Source organism: Porites lutea, chromosome 6 (genome assembly GCF_958299795.1).
Source record: "Porites lutea chromosome 6, jaPorLute2.1, whole genome shotgun sequence".
In the NCBI taxonomy this organism is placed as follows: domain Eukaryota; kingdom Metazoa; phylum Cnidaria; class Anthozoa; order Scleractinia; family Poritidae; genus Porites; species Porites lutea.
This window is the reverse complement of record NC_133206.1, coordinates 9,200,921-9,215,555: the sequence shown is the minus strand read 5'-3', so window position 1 is coordinate 9,215,555 and position 14,635 is coordinate 9,200,921. Positions and strand designations below refer to the sequence as shown.

Here is a 14,635-nt window from a genome sequence, read left to right as displayed (position 1 = left end):
TTCCATTACATCAATCCTTGTGCATACTCCTTAGTCTTTTAATTTTGAAATATGCTCATTTTTTACGCATGCTGTTTACTATCTGTATTTAAGGTTGTAAATTCATTTCAATACAGACTGCTTCCAATTTCCATCACACACTTTCCCAATTGCCAAAACATGCATTATCACGCATGATCTGGAATCTCATGTGCACTTTATTAATCGCGATTACTGTTATTTCAGAGTAGGTTGAGGACGACCCTTGCTGAATTAAGTTGCCTTCATGTACATGTACTAATCAAACTCTATCTTCAAACCTACATACATTTGTACCTTTCGTATCGACATACATACATCAGGTTAAAATAATGGTCATGGTTGTCCTACAAATACAGTACCACAGGAAATAAATGTACAATTAAATTTGGGCTTGTAGGGATAACAGTATTAAAAAAATGATTATACGCAAACCTTCTTGCCTACTGCTGTGAAACACTAGAATATCCGTAATGTCATCAGTGTGGGATTTGATTCTTGTCTGGTCCAATCCATTTGTCTTGTTGGCACGATAGATTGAGTTAAGCGCATGGTCAGTCCAGTAAATACAATCCTTGTACTGTGTTAAGGCAAAAGGCATGGGAAGACCTAACGCAACTACTCGACGGTTTGTTCCATCTAAGTTTGCACACTCAATAACCTGGTTCTCAATATCAACCCAGAAAATGAGCCCCAATGAATAGTCAATTGTCACGCCAGTTGGACGTGTTACATTGACAATCAAGGTGTGTCTGTTGGAGCCATCCAAGTCTGCTCTTTCTATTGTTGGCTCCCTTCCACCATTTGCCCAGTACATATGTCTGTAGTACAAATAAGAAAGACCTTAACCAAACCTGCCATTACACAAGCAAAGCAGGTATTCGAGAAATGCGATAGAAAACGTTGGAATGTTTTCAGTTTTGCTAAAAACGTACCAATTTTCATATCATAAATTGAAGGGGTGGCTGGCACTCAGAATAAAATGCTAGATTCTTTATTCAAATAGACTTATGATTTTTTGTAAATATTAAACGAAGAATTTCTGCGACATGAAGTCAGTAGTTGCGTAGGGCATTCTTCAATGCACCCTCGACTTTCAATTGAACTTGGGCTCTTAGTTTCTTTTGGTGAAAGTTAACATCAAGGTCAGCAAAGCATGAAACTTGTAGACTGAGAATTGACCTTCATTATCACAACAGCCTGGGAAATTTAACTCTAAATCTACGCTCTGTGTGGTTTCAAATTTGTGTCTTAAAAAAATTCAGCAAGAAACTCTGTAAAGGATTCATCGAGAAATTTTATTTGTCCTTTGCACGCCTACCCCGATACTGGATTGACAGTAAGTTCACGCGGCTTCCACAAGTCCCTCCAAATCAACATCTTCCTGTGCTGTCCATTAAGTCTTGCCACCTCTATTCTCTGGTGTTTAGAGTCTGTCCAGTACAGGTTTTTGGCTATCCAGTCCACAGCCAAACCATCAGGGTGAGGCAAGTCCACAACAATCAAGTGCTCAATTTGGCTTCCATTGAGGAAAGCTCTGTTTATAGACCTGAGGGATGTATCTGTCCAGTAGATTTGCATCTCCTGTACATTGAAGTCTAGAGCATATGCCTCTTTGACACCGACCAAGGGAATCAATGAATCATTATTGGTGTCCAGGGAGACTCTCCTGATATCTTTATGATTTGAATACAACAGAAATGCTTCTGGCACTGTTGGGAATATACATTGGCAACGCAATTAAGTATAAAAGTAGAGCTACGCCAATTACGAAAATCTGGTAATGTATCCATCCAAGAAATTTTGGCTGTAACGTGACCGTGAGACAAACAGACTGACTGCTTCATGTTATGGCATGTCATTTATTCCGAGACATCAACATGACACTGTTGATGAATTGTCGAAGACACGTGATATGGAATGTTCATTTTGTTTTTTTCCAAGCTGGGATAGCCTTCAACAGAGATTCTGGAGTCAGTTTATATAATTCTATCAGCCATCTGCACCCGATGGGTTCAAATGAGCAGTCTGTCTTGGAGGTGAATGCCTCGTTCTTGAGAGTTTTTTGTGTCATGTTGATGCCTTGAAAACTTATTTGTTTTAGGATCGCAGTATCAGCCTTGCTGCCTTGCTTGTTATTAAAGTGAAAACCGACGTTTCCAAGTCAGCTGACAGCTGTCAAAGTGGAGCATCCGCTGACCAGTAGCGGATGATCCTATCGCAAGCTGAGGTGCACTGCTCATCGATTTGAGGTATTTTTAGAAGAATTCCCCAGCACAAAACACGTTGATTATATAAATAACCCAAAAGGTTCCTCTTTAACCCTTTTCAGACCCTACCCCTCAATAAATTCAAAACCGTTCATGATAAGGCCACTAATATTACACAAAATAATGTACTTATCATTTCCAACATTTAAACGTAGCTTGATTAACAAAACGACATAATTTGACGTCATTCACGCCATATTGTTGAATTTACTGACAGAATCCAAATTCCCTTCAAAGTAGCCATAAAGCGAAAAATACTTTAATAGTAAGGTGTCTGATAAAATCAAGAGTTGGCTACTGAACACAATATCAAAATTTAATAATAGCAGTGATGACACGATGACGTCATTTAAGAAAGAACTAGGCCCATCTGCTATTTTGGGTTAGCAATTCTGAATTAATTTAATAAATGTATTTTATTTTGCTTAAAACCCATACAAATCGAGGTAATCGTGATAGGGAATTTTATCTGTGTATAAAAGGATGCTTAGGAAGTAAAAGAAACTATAAGGTATGAACTTCCGAAAGAAAATTGAACTTACTGTCATTTGCGGGTCATTTTAATTCATACTTTTCCCAAATTAGTCACCAAATACCCTGGAAAACAGTAGCAGTTATAATAAATTTGATATAATAATGCTAAATTTAGTGTAATATAGGAATTCAATAAGTAAAATAGAAATAAAACCGAAAAAATGTGAATTGAAAAAAATTAAACATGGTTGTCAAAATTCGGTTGTTGACGTAGACGTCACGACGATTTTAAAATGTCCCCAGTTAAATTTCATGAAAAGTCGCTAAAGTTTGGAGGTCATAGCTTGAACGGTTTTGAAGTTATTTAAATTTTTAACAAGGGAGGGGCCTCAAGCCCCCCTGTTCTGAATATGGTTAAATCTTTTACTTCAAAGATTTTTTCTGTTCAGGCCATGCTTGCGTATACACTTTTTTTGTCTTTTTCCAGCTTGTTTTCTTTTCAGTATCATTCTGATTCCTTTCTCCATCCCATTTTCGAATCCCCAAATTTTAGGTTTCTTTTTCGTAAGAAAAGTAGCCTAACCTGGGCAGTGAAATGTGAAAAATTAAACTTCACAAAATCGTAGGAAATTTATTAGGTAGGCGTAGAAAATTGTACATGAATGGAGCGATGATTAAGAATTTTTTAGTCGTCCTCAAGCTATAGAAAATTCTAGGCAATATTTGCTTCTGACCGAACAGATATTTTACAGAAAACCGTCGTTGGGTGCCCCTCATTAAGGTAGAGAGAATAATATTCTTCACCTTCCGGTGTAACACTTTAGTGACCATTAGTTGGGTGACTTGTTTGACGTGCTCAAAATTTTTGCGCCGACTCTTCACAGATGAGGAGACATCAAGTTCTCGATTCTCGAGGCTATCTGCATTAAATCTTAGGTACCAAACGACTCAGGTTGGACGATTTTCACCAAAGGAATGCACATAAACATTCCACAGTTACTGATTCTTTGAATACTCAAATTGGTCAAGATATCGGACTGCTGGTCACTTACTAGCCTCCCACGAAGACGAGAGGTAGGGGATTACTTGCATGACGAGCCAAAAGAACGTCTGCGTGGGAGGCTAGTCACTTAATTAGTGTTTTTGGTCAGCATTTGATGAAAAACTAAATCTAACAGAACACGGTTTCGTTTTCTGAATCCAGCGTGGATCAAGCACTAGACTTCAGATCTGTATAGCATTTCAGGATCGATTGAATTTTCTTAATTGATATATGATACAGTTTGGTTCGGCTAGGATTCTTTGAATTGTCAATTTTTTAAAAAATATCGGACTGCTGGTCATGTAGTGTTTTGAAAAGCTTGACCGGCTACTGGCCATAAAGACAAAGGCATATATTTTTATACTTACCTTATGTTTTTTTTTTCTTTGCGGGGCAAACCATTTGACTTACCTTGTATTCCGGCGTTTTCGGGAGCCTTCGATGGTAAAACCGACCGCAACTGAGGGGCGTCTTTTGTGGTAGAGATTTGAGTCTCCACTGTTGTAACAAACAGCATAAACAGTAAAGTCCTCATGGTTCACGGATGTTATTGCCTGTATTGCAGAGAAGAAAATTTAACACTCGCAGGCTATCCTTGACTCACCTATACCATAAGATTATACAATTTATACTCTCGTGACCTTTCGATCTGGGGCGTTTTTAGTTTGCAGCTTCAGACTGATCCGTCTAAAACGGACTGCAAACGTATTAACGACAGCGGTAGCCTGCGAGGAAGCCCTATTTGGGCGAGTGAGGCGAGTCTCGCGAGAACGCGCGTTCTCGCGAGTGTCGCTTCGCTTGCCCAAATAGGAGAGCTTGCTCGCAGGCTACGACAGCGGAATCCGGAAATTGGTGTCACGTTGAGATCACTTCCTGAGGGAGCTTAGAAATCAGGCTGAGATCATCAGCAACCAAACCTTTCCGATTTGTTTTCGCCATTTCTGAGCCCGTTTGCAAAACGTTCAGCCGGCTTCCAACGCGAGAAAATAATTTTAAAAAGCCGTACCCTCCTTGGCCCGTAAATTTACCGCAATTTTTTTGGGCCCGTATCTGTATTGTAGGTAACGATAATTTTTTTTCTGTGAGGCGAATTTAGGGAGGTTTTTTTGCTTTATTTATTTTAGCGATTTCTAACATCATCACTGACTTTTCTAACAGTAAAAATTCAAGCGTTTTATATTGCTATCTGATTTAAGATGTCATCAGTTTCAGTAGATTTCAAAAATTTCAAAAGATTAGAAAAGGACGATCTCACAAGTTCAGCATGTTTTTTTTTCAAACCCCTTTGGTCTCGATTCATTGCGGTGTTCGCAGTACAGTAGTAGTATTCACAGTATTGTGGTTTTCTCTCGTGGCCTCTTCTTCATCATCGTTTTCTCCAATTCATTTAACAGAAGGTTAATAGCATTCCATAACAATACATCTTTTTCATACTTATTGACAGTTTACTGGTAAAACAGAGTGAGGTATTTAAGAATATCCATTACATAACTATTACAATAACAAAGTTTAAGTGTTCCCTTAAGTGAACCACTTTCGTACGTTTCTAAGTTACCGGCCCGTACTTACGTAGGATAGAAATTTACGAGTGCTATAGCTAAGTGTGTTTTTATATCAAGCCATTTTTTCGGTTAGAAGGACGCTGAAAACCTTGCATTGCGTGACCAAGGGCTCTGCGTGGCGGCGCACTTGTTGGCTGAGGAGATAAACACAGAGTCGGATTTGGTTGGAGAAAATTTGGCCACCAAACGTGACGAACTTTATTTTCAAGATCTGCCAATATATAATAAACTAAATATCTCTTCAGCAAAGGTGGGTGAAAAGACCGCCACCCACTAAGAGAAGAAAGAGAAACACACTAGGAATTAATTCGCAGGCAGGCGGAGGGGGAGGTGGTGGAAAATGCTGAAAATTGGTTCAAACCAGCAATGTGAACAACGTGATGGTGAGCGATCGAAAGGGGGCGAGCACATGGAAAAGCGCCCCTAAGAATGATATAGTCCGGAACGCCCTAAATTCTGATTGGCTGGAAATGAGATAGGCTTGGAACCTGCCGCCTTGGCCTGCAAACCATTATCAAATGCCTTGCCATAAAATTCCATTATGATGTCGTCATAACGGTGTCTTTTATGCAACACCGGTTAGTGTACCCATAAGGTAAATTAAAAGAGCACTTTACTGGAGGTTTTCTGCAACCTGGCCCTGCAGCGGTTAATACATAAGACTGGTTTTCCACCCAACTCCTTTTCATACTCTGCGCAGCTTTACTATCCAAAGATACTGTGTTGAAATAAACGTCGAGTGTGGGGTCGATGTAGGGTCGATGTGGGGTCGATATGGGGTCGATGTGGGGTCAATGTTGGGTCGAAGTTGGGTCGATGTAGGGTCGATATGGGATCGATGTAGGGTCGATGTGGGGTCGATGTGGATGAGAGAAAAAAATAATAATAAAAAAAAGTCTTAATTTGCCTTCGCCCTCATTAGCATGCACGATTTGCGCGAGGTTAGACTGTATTTTCTAATCAACCAGTCGAAAACCAAGACAATTACCGACTTAAAGGTAACTAGGAAACCTGTCAGCCTGGTTAAACCACTTAAAAATAGCATATGACCTTATCTTAATGGGAATCCACCGCATTTTATTCATAAGATAAAGACAAAAACCTGAGGACGTCACTGGCGATAATGTATTCCACCCAGGGGGGGGGCCACGACTTAGCGAAATTTCGTGTACCTATGATCCACCGATTTATGACATCAGATCCGGTTGCAGACATGCTGCTCTGTTTTCGCGCGAAGCACAAAGATGGACGCCCGATGCTATTTGGTTTCCTCGTTATTTTTACCCACAGGCCAACGGAATTATGTATCTTGAATGCAGAGAATATCAAGAAGGTATATAGCCGGCCTTACAAGCAAATATCATGACCAAACAAAGAAGTTTTAGTATTATTTTAACGATAAATATCATGCAGCTGAGAGGAATGTCATGGCGAGTCTTTCGCTGTTTGTAATCGAGCGCCACTCAAGAGTTTGGCTTTCGCGGCTTCTGATTCATCAAAGTCATCAATCAAAATTGCCTATCCTGAGCGAAATTCCGTGGAGAAAAAGCTTATGGTCACAGTTTAAAGTGTTAACAGCTGGAAGGCTTTATAACTCGACGTAAAGTTGCTGCAAGGGCTCAGTATTCTGCTGTTCGAAGACCCTCTGGCATGATGTCGCATAGATAAGGTTAGTAGGTTTGCTGATTTTTCTTTTAGTGCACGTGAGAGAATTACAAGGAGCGTAGAGTAGCGAAATATTAGAGTTATTCAATGTTAGAGCGTGAGCTTTTAATAGCTAAGAGAATTAGATAATTTTTTAAATGATTGATGAAAGGGGAATTCATAAAGAACATGTACAGGTGGTTACTATTAGAAAAGGGCAGTAAAACATCCTAAAGAACTACCCTTTTTCTCACAGCACTTTCTACTGGATCTCTAAAACTGTATTTTATTGTGTAAGAAACACATAAAATAGAAAAAATGTGACAGAGAATAGACCGTTTGCTTTGGGAGGTGGTGCCCCAGGAGAGGTGGAGATATCGGCAGCACTAAAAGATGGAATCCGGAATCCGGAATCCGGAAACGGAAACGGAATCATGGAAACGGAAACGGAAACGGAATACGGAATCTGTGAAAGAAGGTTCCAAGCGATCGATTTGAAAAAAATAATATTAGCAATGACAATGAAATAAATAAACAGATAAAAAAAAGGCACAAATGAATAAATTAGCTGAGTACAGGAGAGGAGACTGCTGTGTCACTAGAGGAGTTGATTCCGGTGAAAAGACGCTCGATACCACTGTCGGCAATGAATGCAAATTCTCATGGGACAGCAAAGCGAGGAGAAAAACGTGACTGACAAAAACTAGTGCCTTAAGAAAAAAGTAAGTTATATGGAGGGGTCATTCCACAGTATTCCGTCTGTTGCGGAAGGGAAATTCAGAGACACTAATCATGTTGTAGTGTAATAAGTTTTTTTCATTTACTTCTGCATATTTAGGGAGTTTTTTTGTCTTTTAGGGAGCTATCATTTCTAGTCTCATGCTTTTCTCTTAAATGCATTATTTAGCTCGCAGACCATCAAAAGAGGGCTGTTGCGGAGGGGAACAGAAAATACAGTGTTCAAAGTTTTTTTATTTCATTCTTAATTTTCTCTGAATTCTGGAATGGTATCCTAAGCTCAATGGTTTTTTCCATTTTATCAACTTATGTTAATTACAAGAATCATAAAAGGAAACTTAAATGTACAGCTCTTTTTCAGTGAGGCAGGATCCAAGACCACCATCCACTGTTGCGGAGGGGAAGTTGCGGAGGGGAAAATGTGTCCACATTTCAGTATTCATAAAACAAGCCACGAAAACCTAATTATAACGACCATATTTTAATATATGAACTTCAACAACTTTACGTTGGCTTTATATTTATTAATGTCTCTGCTCCTTTATGATGCATGTCTAACACGAAGTGACTTAATTATAAAACAAATAATGACAAGTTGGCGATAATGGGGGAGCACTGCCTTGCGCTAGGTTAGCGTGTGCGACTTCCGGCGATGGCGTGAGCAAATTAAAAAGAACCTCACTTATCTCCCCAGCACTACGAGCTGAATGCAATACAGTACGTGCTGGATCAGACAAGAGTATCGGTTTGCAGGCGATATTAAACGGCAATGCAGCCAACAAGCTTGGGGGAAGTCACTGCGCAGACTTAACCGCACTGCGAGGAGTATCCCTAGTTTATTTGATGGCATAGCACAAAACAAAGCCCAAACCTCGTCTCCAAAGGGAGGGAGGGAGGGAAAAATTTTACAAGAATAGTATACTGAGCGCTTAAACCTTGCTGAACACTGGAACCCAAGTGAACTCTGAACAGTTGTTCTACGCTTTTCTAGCTAGACGCATGTCTGCTGGCATAGCCAGTAGAAAAGGCTGTACTATAAGACAGCTCAGCGTTGCATGTGCAAACTCTTAGCCATGAATAGTGCTTTGAAAATATTGGCCAATGCTGTGGCTCGTACTAGCCTGCTTAAGACAACAAGGCCGTAAAGTTCTATGCTAGAATACTATGCATCTTAGAGCGCGCTGACCTTGACAACCTGACTACACAATTGCTTTGTTGAAAAAGAACCGCCATGAATGGGTTACTGATAACTAGCGTCACGTCCCATTAACTGCATTTTACTGGCGTGACAGTAAAATTGCTTTTATTTTTAATAGGGTCACTTCTCACTTTCTTTCTGAACTTTCTACTTCTTTCAGTGTTAGAAGGCATTTTTTAAAATTCAATACTTCTCAACTCAGCAAGGAAGCCATATTGAATTTGAACACACGGTTTTAGCTATCCCACAATGCATTGTTTGAGTCCAAACTCACAACAGAATTCCCCTCCGCAACAAAATTTCCCCTCCGCAACAGAAACTAATCATTCTTTATCAAATTCAGCTAAAAATGTGAAATCCATTAGAACATAATAAAATTAAGCCTTGGTCAAAAATTAGAAGATATGAAAACAGAAAGTTGATTTCATTATTTGTTAGCCTGAAAATAAAACTATCAGGCCTCAAAATGTTGCGGAGGGGAAAACAGCATCCATGACATTGTCTGCTGCTGTCATTATGGTGAAAATATCAATGTTGGTCAATACTAAAGTAACTTTGCATTAAGTAGTTTTTGTCCCATACCAGCTCAGCAAAATTCTTGTTAATAGTTTGTTATCAGCAACACATTTAACTTTCCCCTCCGCAACAGCTATTTTCACTGTATATGGTAATTGATGATAATTTATGCATACACGACAACTGACAACAAACAAAGTTTACCATTTTCACATACTATAACTAGTATATTTTCAATTTGTCAAGAAATTGAGTGAAACAAACAATTCTGATTTTTGATATTTTCTGTCCAAATTACTGTGGAATGACCCGGAGACAGACTTCGTTTGAATCGTCTGAGGCGTCGTTTACATAACTGAAAGGCGTCGCCGTCAAGTTTTTCTCAGTGTCTTTTCTGGGTTGTCTTCAACAGTGTTCAGTTTTATTTATCAAGACAACTTACTCAAGAGACCATGGCATTGTGGAGTCCAAAGAGAAGAGAGAATTGTGCATGCATTTTCTTGATTCCGCAACCGATTACATCAAAATAATGCGCCATGTTTAATAAGCCTCTTCAACAAAAATACGGACGTCCACGTAAACTCAATTACTGGTACACCAGTATTCCATCAGTATTCAGCTTGGCGAAAAAGTTTAACTTATTGCTAAAACACCGGAACTGTGGTCACGTCACCGGTCGGTCATGTGTGGAGTATTCAGTTTGGGGACAATCACGTGGTGTGGTCTGAGGCTAACTTCGACTATTCTTGACAATTAGCTACAAAAGTAATATTGAACTGTATTATTCAACCCATGAACTCGTGAATAAAAATTACTCGTAAAATTACTTTCATCGGCCTTGCAGTGCAGTAACCCACACTACGGCAAACCTTATCAAGACACAATAACAAGAATATATTTAAGGGAACTGCCAAGAAAACTAAGACAAATTCTCTTTGGATTGTACTAAATTGTGTATTGTGAAATTCTTTAATTTTCTATCATCGATATTTGATTCCGTATTCTGTTTCCGTTTCCGTTTCCGTGATTCCGTTTCCGTTTCCGGATTCCGGATTCCGTGTTTTAGTGCTGCCCTGGAGATATTAAGAGGGCCTACACCAAGAAGAACAATATTATAACAAAAACAATAATCTTGTTGATCAATTATTATTACTAGTAGCCTTTTTTGAGTACAATTATAGTGTACCAGAAAGATACCACATGCCTGCAATTGCTGTGATCATAATTTATTGTTTTAGAGAGAGGCATGCAAAGTTTTTGTTTAGGGGATTTCAGGGGTGGTAACAGCACACCTTCACTGTATGACAGAGTACATTGTTGCTTATGGGGGATTGTGAAACTTAATGACAGCAAACTTAATTTGCACAGATAAGCAAAAATGCATTGCCAGTTATTTTCTCTCTGTGTGGTAGGGGATAGACAGTTCAATTAAATGTGAAGGATTGGAAGTATATTTTTTGCCAATTTTCCCTTGCCAAGCCTTAAAATCCATATTGTAAGACAGTTGTGCATAATTTGATTCTAGGATCCTTAAAAGTTGTAAGGAGAGGGGGTCTTCATGGCCAAAACAAACAAAAAGTATTTTATATGGAACTTGAATGAAATTTCTACCTGGTAGGGAGTTGTTGGGAGCAAATGGCCTCCCTGGAAAAAGGAAGGATATTAATTTTTTTGTTCTGTAATATGAAAATTTCATCTTAAGACTTGCACTTTTTGTTACTAGAAACAATACATGTAAGCGATGGAACCAAAATTCGAAGGTTACTGCAATAATTCACTCCAGTAGAATGGTTTTTCTGTTTCCTAATAACAATGTTTTTACTCTGTAACTTTTTAATAAGGTTGATAGTGGTCTTCTTTTATTACAATGTTGAATGGCATGCCTGAGGGGGAGGGGTATGTACCTGTAGCTGGTGGGGCAAAAGGGAGTATCCAACAGAGAGTTCAAACCTTTTTAGGACAAACAGTCACCCAGTGCAGCTTTGAGTGAGCCAGTGATCATTGTTTTTCTTTTGGCCATACATGGACAGTATTTTTATTTTTTGCTTTATACTTCAATTTAAATTTTTTCCTGTGTCTTTGGGTATGAAAATGTATGATAATGAGTATGACACAAAGGAAACTAAAATTATCCAGGGATAAAATTGAACCATAATAATTCTGATATACAGCTGTGTATAATTAGCATGTATACAACAGTTTTTCTTCTAGTGTTAAAGGAAATACTGAAATTTTATTCACCTACTTTATTTGATTGATCAATGATATTATTATTGTTCTAAAGAAACGAAACATCAAAATATTTTCAATAAATTACATGTATGAATTTTAGAAACGTGCAAACCAGCCCTGAAACATTCAAGCTGTATTTATTTCCTTTTTCCAAAAAAATATCCACATTCCTTGTTATTGACTAACGTCCTTTGATCCTGTATTTGGCTCAAAATCTTAGTGCTTAGATTCACAAAGCATTTTTAATTCTTTTCCAGTATCTACTGAAAAATACAGTCAAATATATACCATCTCTTTTTAGTTGTATCCTTGACAACAGGCTTTCAATGCAATGTTCAAGTTGTTTTAACACACAATCCCCCAACAAGTGAAGGTCTAGGAAATATTGGGTAAAATTATGTAGATAATTATAAACATCTTTTTTGTGTCAAAAAGTGTTTACACTCCTATTTCAATCTTCAAACGGCTTGATTCGCATAAAAAGGGTGTTTTTTTTTTATTGTTCAGTAGCTCTCGGCTCAAGTTCATATCTTGATCCCGTCAATGTATCTTCAGTTTTTACCAGAGGTTTCAGTGGTTTCAAAACAAGCCAGTGACCACCGGAGTTCCATCGGCTACTTGATTTTATGTTGCCAGCAATTCCAGTGCCCCCAGCCTCCAGATTCGGCTGCCCACTTTAAAACATTTTGAAACCCCTGAAGGTTATCTACTGACGGTGAGCTAGCATAATTTTACAAAGGAACCCTACCAAAGGATCAGAAAGCCAAGCCAAGTAGTGTGGGATAAAGACTGATCATCTCAAAACCCACTCCCTATTCCATGGCACTTACCTGTACAGAAGTACCATAACCTTCTCCCTGAGTGTTAAAGTAACAGTAAAGAGGGGTTTCAGGTGTAGCCTCTTGTCTTTGTTTTATTTTTCTGATTTGCTACAACCTTTGCTCCTCTGTAGGGAAAGATGGTTTGGCAAGAGAAAAGCAGAAGACAGTTTGATCAAAGGATTTATTAATTCACATTTTGCTATTCCATCTGTTAAGAGGATTTTCTAACCAGGCCCGGGTTGCTCGAAGCATGGTTAGTGCTAATCAGCATTAAATACCATGAAAACCTATACATTTTGATACCTCTTAACCAACGGTTAGCGCTAACCAGGCTTCGAGCAACCGGCCCCAGATCATAAAAATAGTCTGGAATTTATTAAAGCTGAAAATAAAAATACATGCTGTTCTTGTGGTTCCTTTAAAAGACAGCCTTAAATAAATTGCAGGTCTGAAAAATGGAGTTGTAAATAAGCTCATCTGGCTATGTTAATTTCTGATAATCTTTTTTTCCATCAAATTTAATTACTAGTAAAAACCTGCAACCAAGAACCTGTATTTTCCCAAGTTAGCTTAAACAAGTCAGGTTCTGAAAGAAAAACTAATTAGCACAGATTTAGGCTATTTAGGTTCAGTCTCAAATAGGTCCTTATTTTCTGAAAAAAAAAATACTTTGTAGCTTTCAGCTAAAAGTATTTAGTGGCATTCAGCTCTTTCCTTAGTATATTTAAAACCTGTACGCCATCACATTGCAGTCAGAGTAATAATAAATATTATTAGACACCTATGTCTCAAAAGAGGACCCTGAATGTTGACTTATCTTACTTTCCCAAGTGTACACTGTGCAGAAGCTTTTTGTAAGAGATTTTATAAATAATGGTAATAGGACTGAGGGGAGTCCAATTCAGTCTGTAATCATACAAGTGTTACAAACTTGGACAACCGTGAAGCAGGAGTCAGATTTGTTTAATCATGAGTATGATTACAGATTGAATTGGACAACACAGAGTCCTGTTACCAATTAATAATTATAACCGTTACAATTTCCGAGAAAATAGATGCATTCCTTTTTGGTGAAAGAGTGTTTGTTCATACCAAATCTCCAAAGTAAGGGAAAATATCACTGGTGGAGACACTGTCCAAGTGTTGCATATTCATCCATTTTGGATTAATCCCCAGTTTGTTTTGGGAAGTGATTGTTGTTATGGTTATCATGATAACTTCTGTGATTGGTGGATTTAGCTGAGTGCATTTAATATGATTGGTTAACATAACTGTCCAATTACAGGCAACTATACACAATGATTAAAGAAAAATAAAGCAGTTAATGCACCAATCAAATTTGAGGAAATTGTAATGGTTATGATTAATAACCTGTTTCAAATTTGAGTGCTCTTTTATAAAGATAGCCTAACTGGAAAATTTTAGCCTGACAGGTTCTTAAAAACCAGTTTCTCAGTTGTGGATTTTTCCTGTATCCTTGTTGAGCTTAATACTGCACATCACTATGCTGGGTGTCAGCCAATTCTTTTTTTGTTTCTCCATGTCAGTGAGGTCAGATAGGGATTTACATTAATTTTGGTCTTCTAGACCATGGTGCCTTTAATAGAAAGCTTTCTTCTCCTAATCAGGATCATATTAAACATCCTTTACTCTGACTGATTAATTGAGGGATGAAGAACACTAAGGGATGAAGTTGTCATAACACAACCACCAACTCCTTTCCACAGGAGGAACAGAATGCTTAAGGATGGAAAATAAACATTAGAAACTGACTGAAGTATAGAGAGTATTCACATGACGTCATGGTGGCCATATTGGTGTCCCAAAACAATGAAACAGAGACCATGTTGGTGTCCCAAACTAATAAGCCAAGTGAGTGAATACTCTCTATTAAATTCAAGGTTACTTTGATTTCCTATAGTTGTATCTAGGATGTTTACCTTCGTATCTCCAAGGGAAATATGTGCAGCAGAGCCTCCCCCCCCCCCCCAGAAACCTTGATTTCTTCAAAGCTGCTTAGTGCAAGATCATTAGTTTCAGTCTTTCCTGTGAAGTAAGTCTTACAAAAAAAACTACAGTTAACACAGTCGTCTAGTTAAAATTCGCTGATCCCTGACAAG

The 14,635-nt window shown here is 38.3% G+C and overlaps 2 protein-coding genes across 2 annotated transcripts in view; both read right to left on the bottom strand.

The window, feature by feature from the left end:
* The window catches only part of LOC140940623 (low-density lipoprotein receptor-related protein 6-like), a 10,752-nt gene extending 6,413 nt beyond the window's left edge, over positions 1-4,339 (bottom strand). The window contains exons 1-3 of the mRNA XM_073389613.1: positions 4,216-4,339; positions 1,340-1,730; positions 454-839 (exon numbers count right to left, since the gene is read on the bottom strand). Coding sequence (XP_073245714.1) covers positions 454-839; positions 1,340-1,730; positions 4,216-4,339 — 901 coding nt within the window. The remainder of the gene's footprint in view (positions 1-453; positions 840-1,339; positions 1,731-4,215) is intronic.
* The window catches only part of LOC140941648 (uncharacterized), a 563,750-nt gene that overhangs the window by 147,171 nt on the left and 401,944 nt on the right, over positions 1-14,635 (bottom strand). The gene's annotated exons all lie outside the window — the stretch shown is intronic.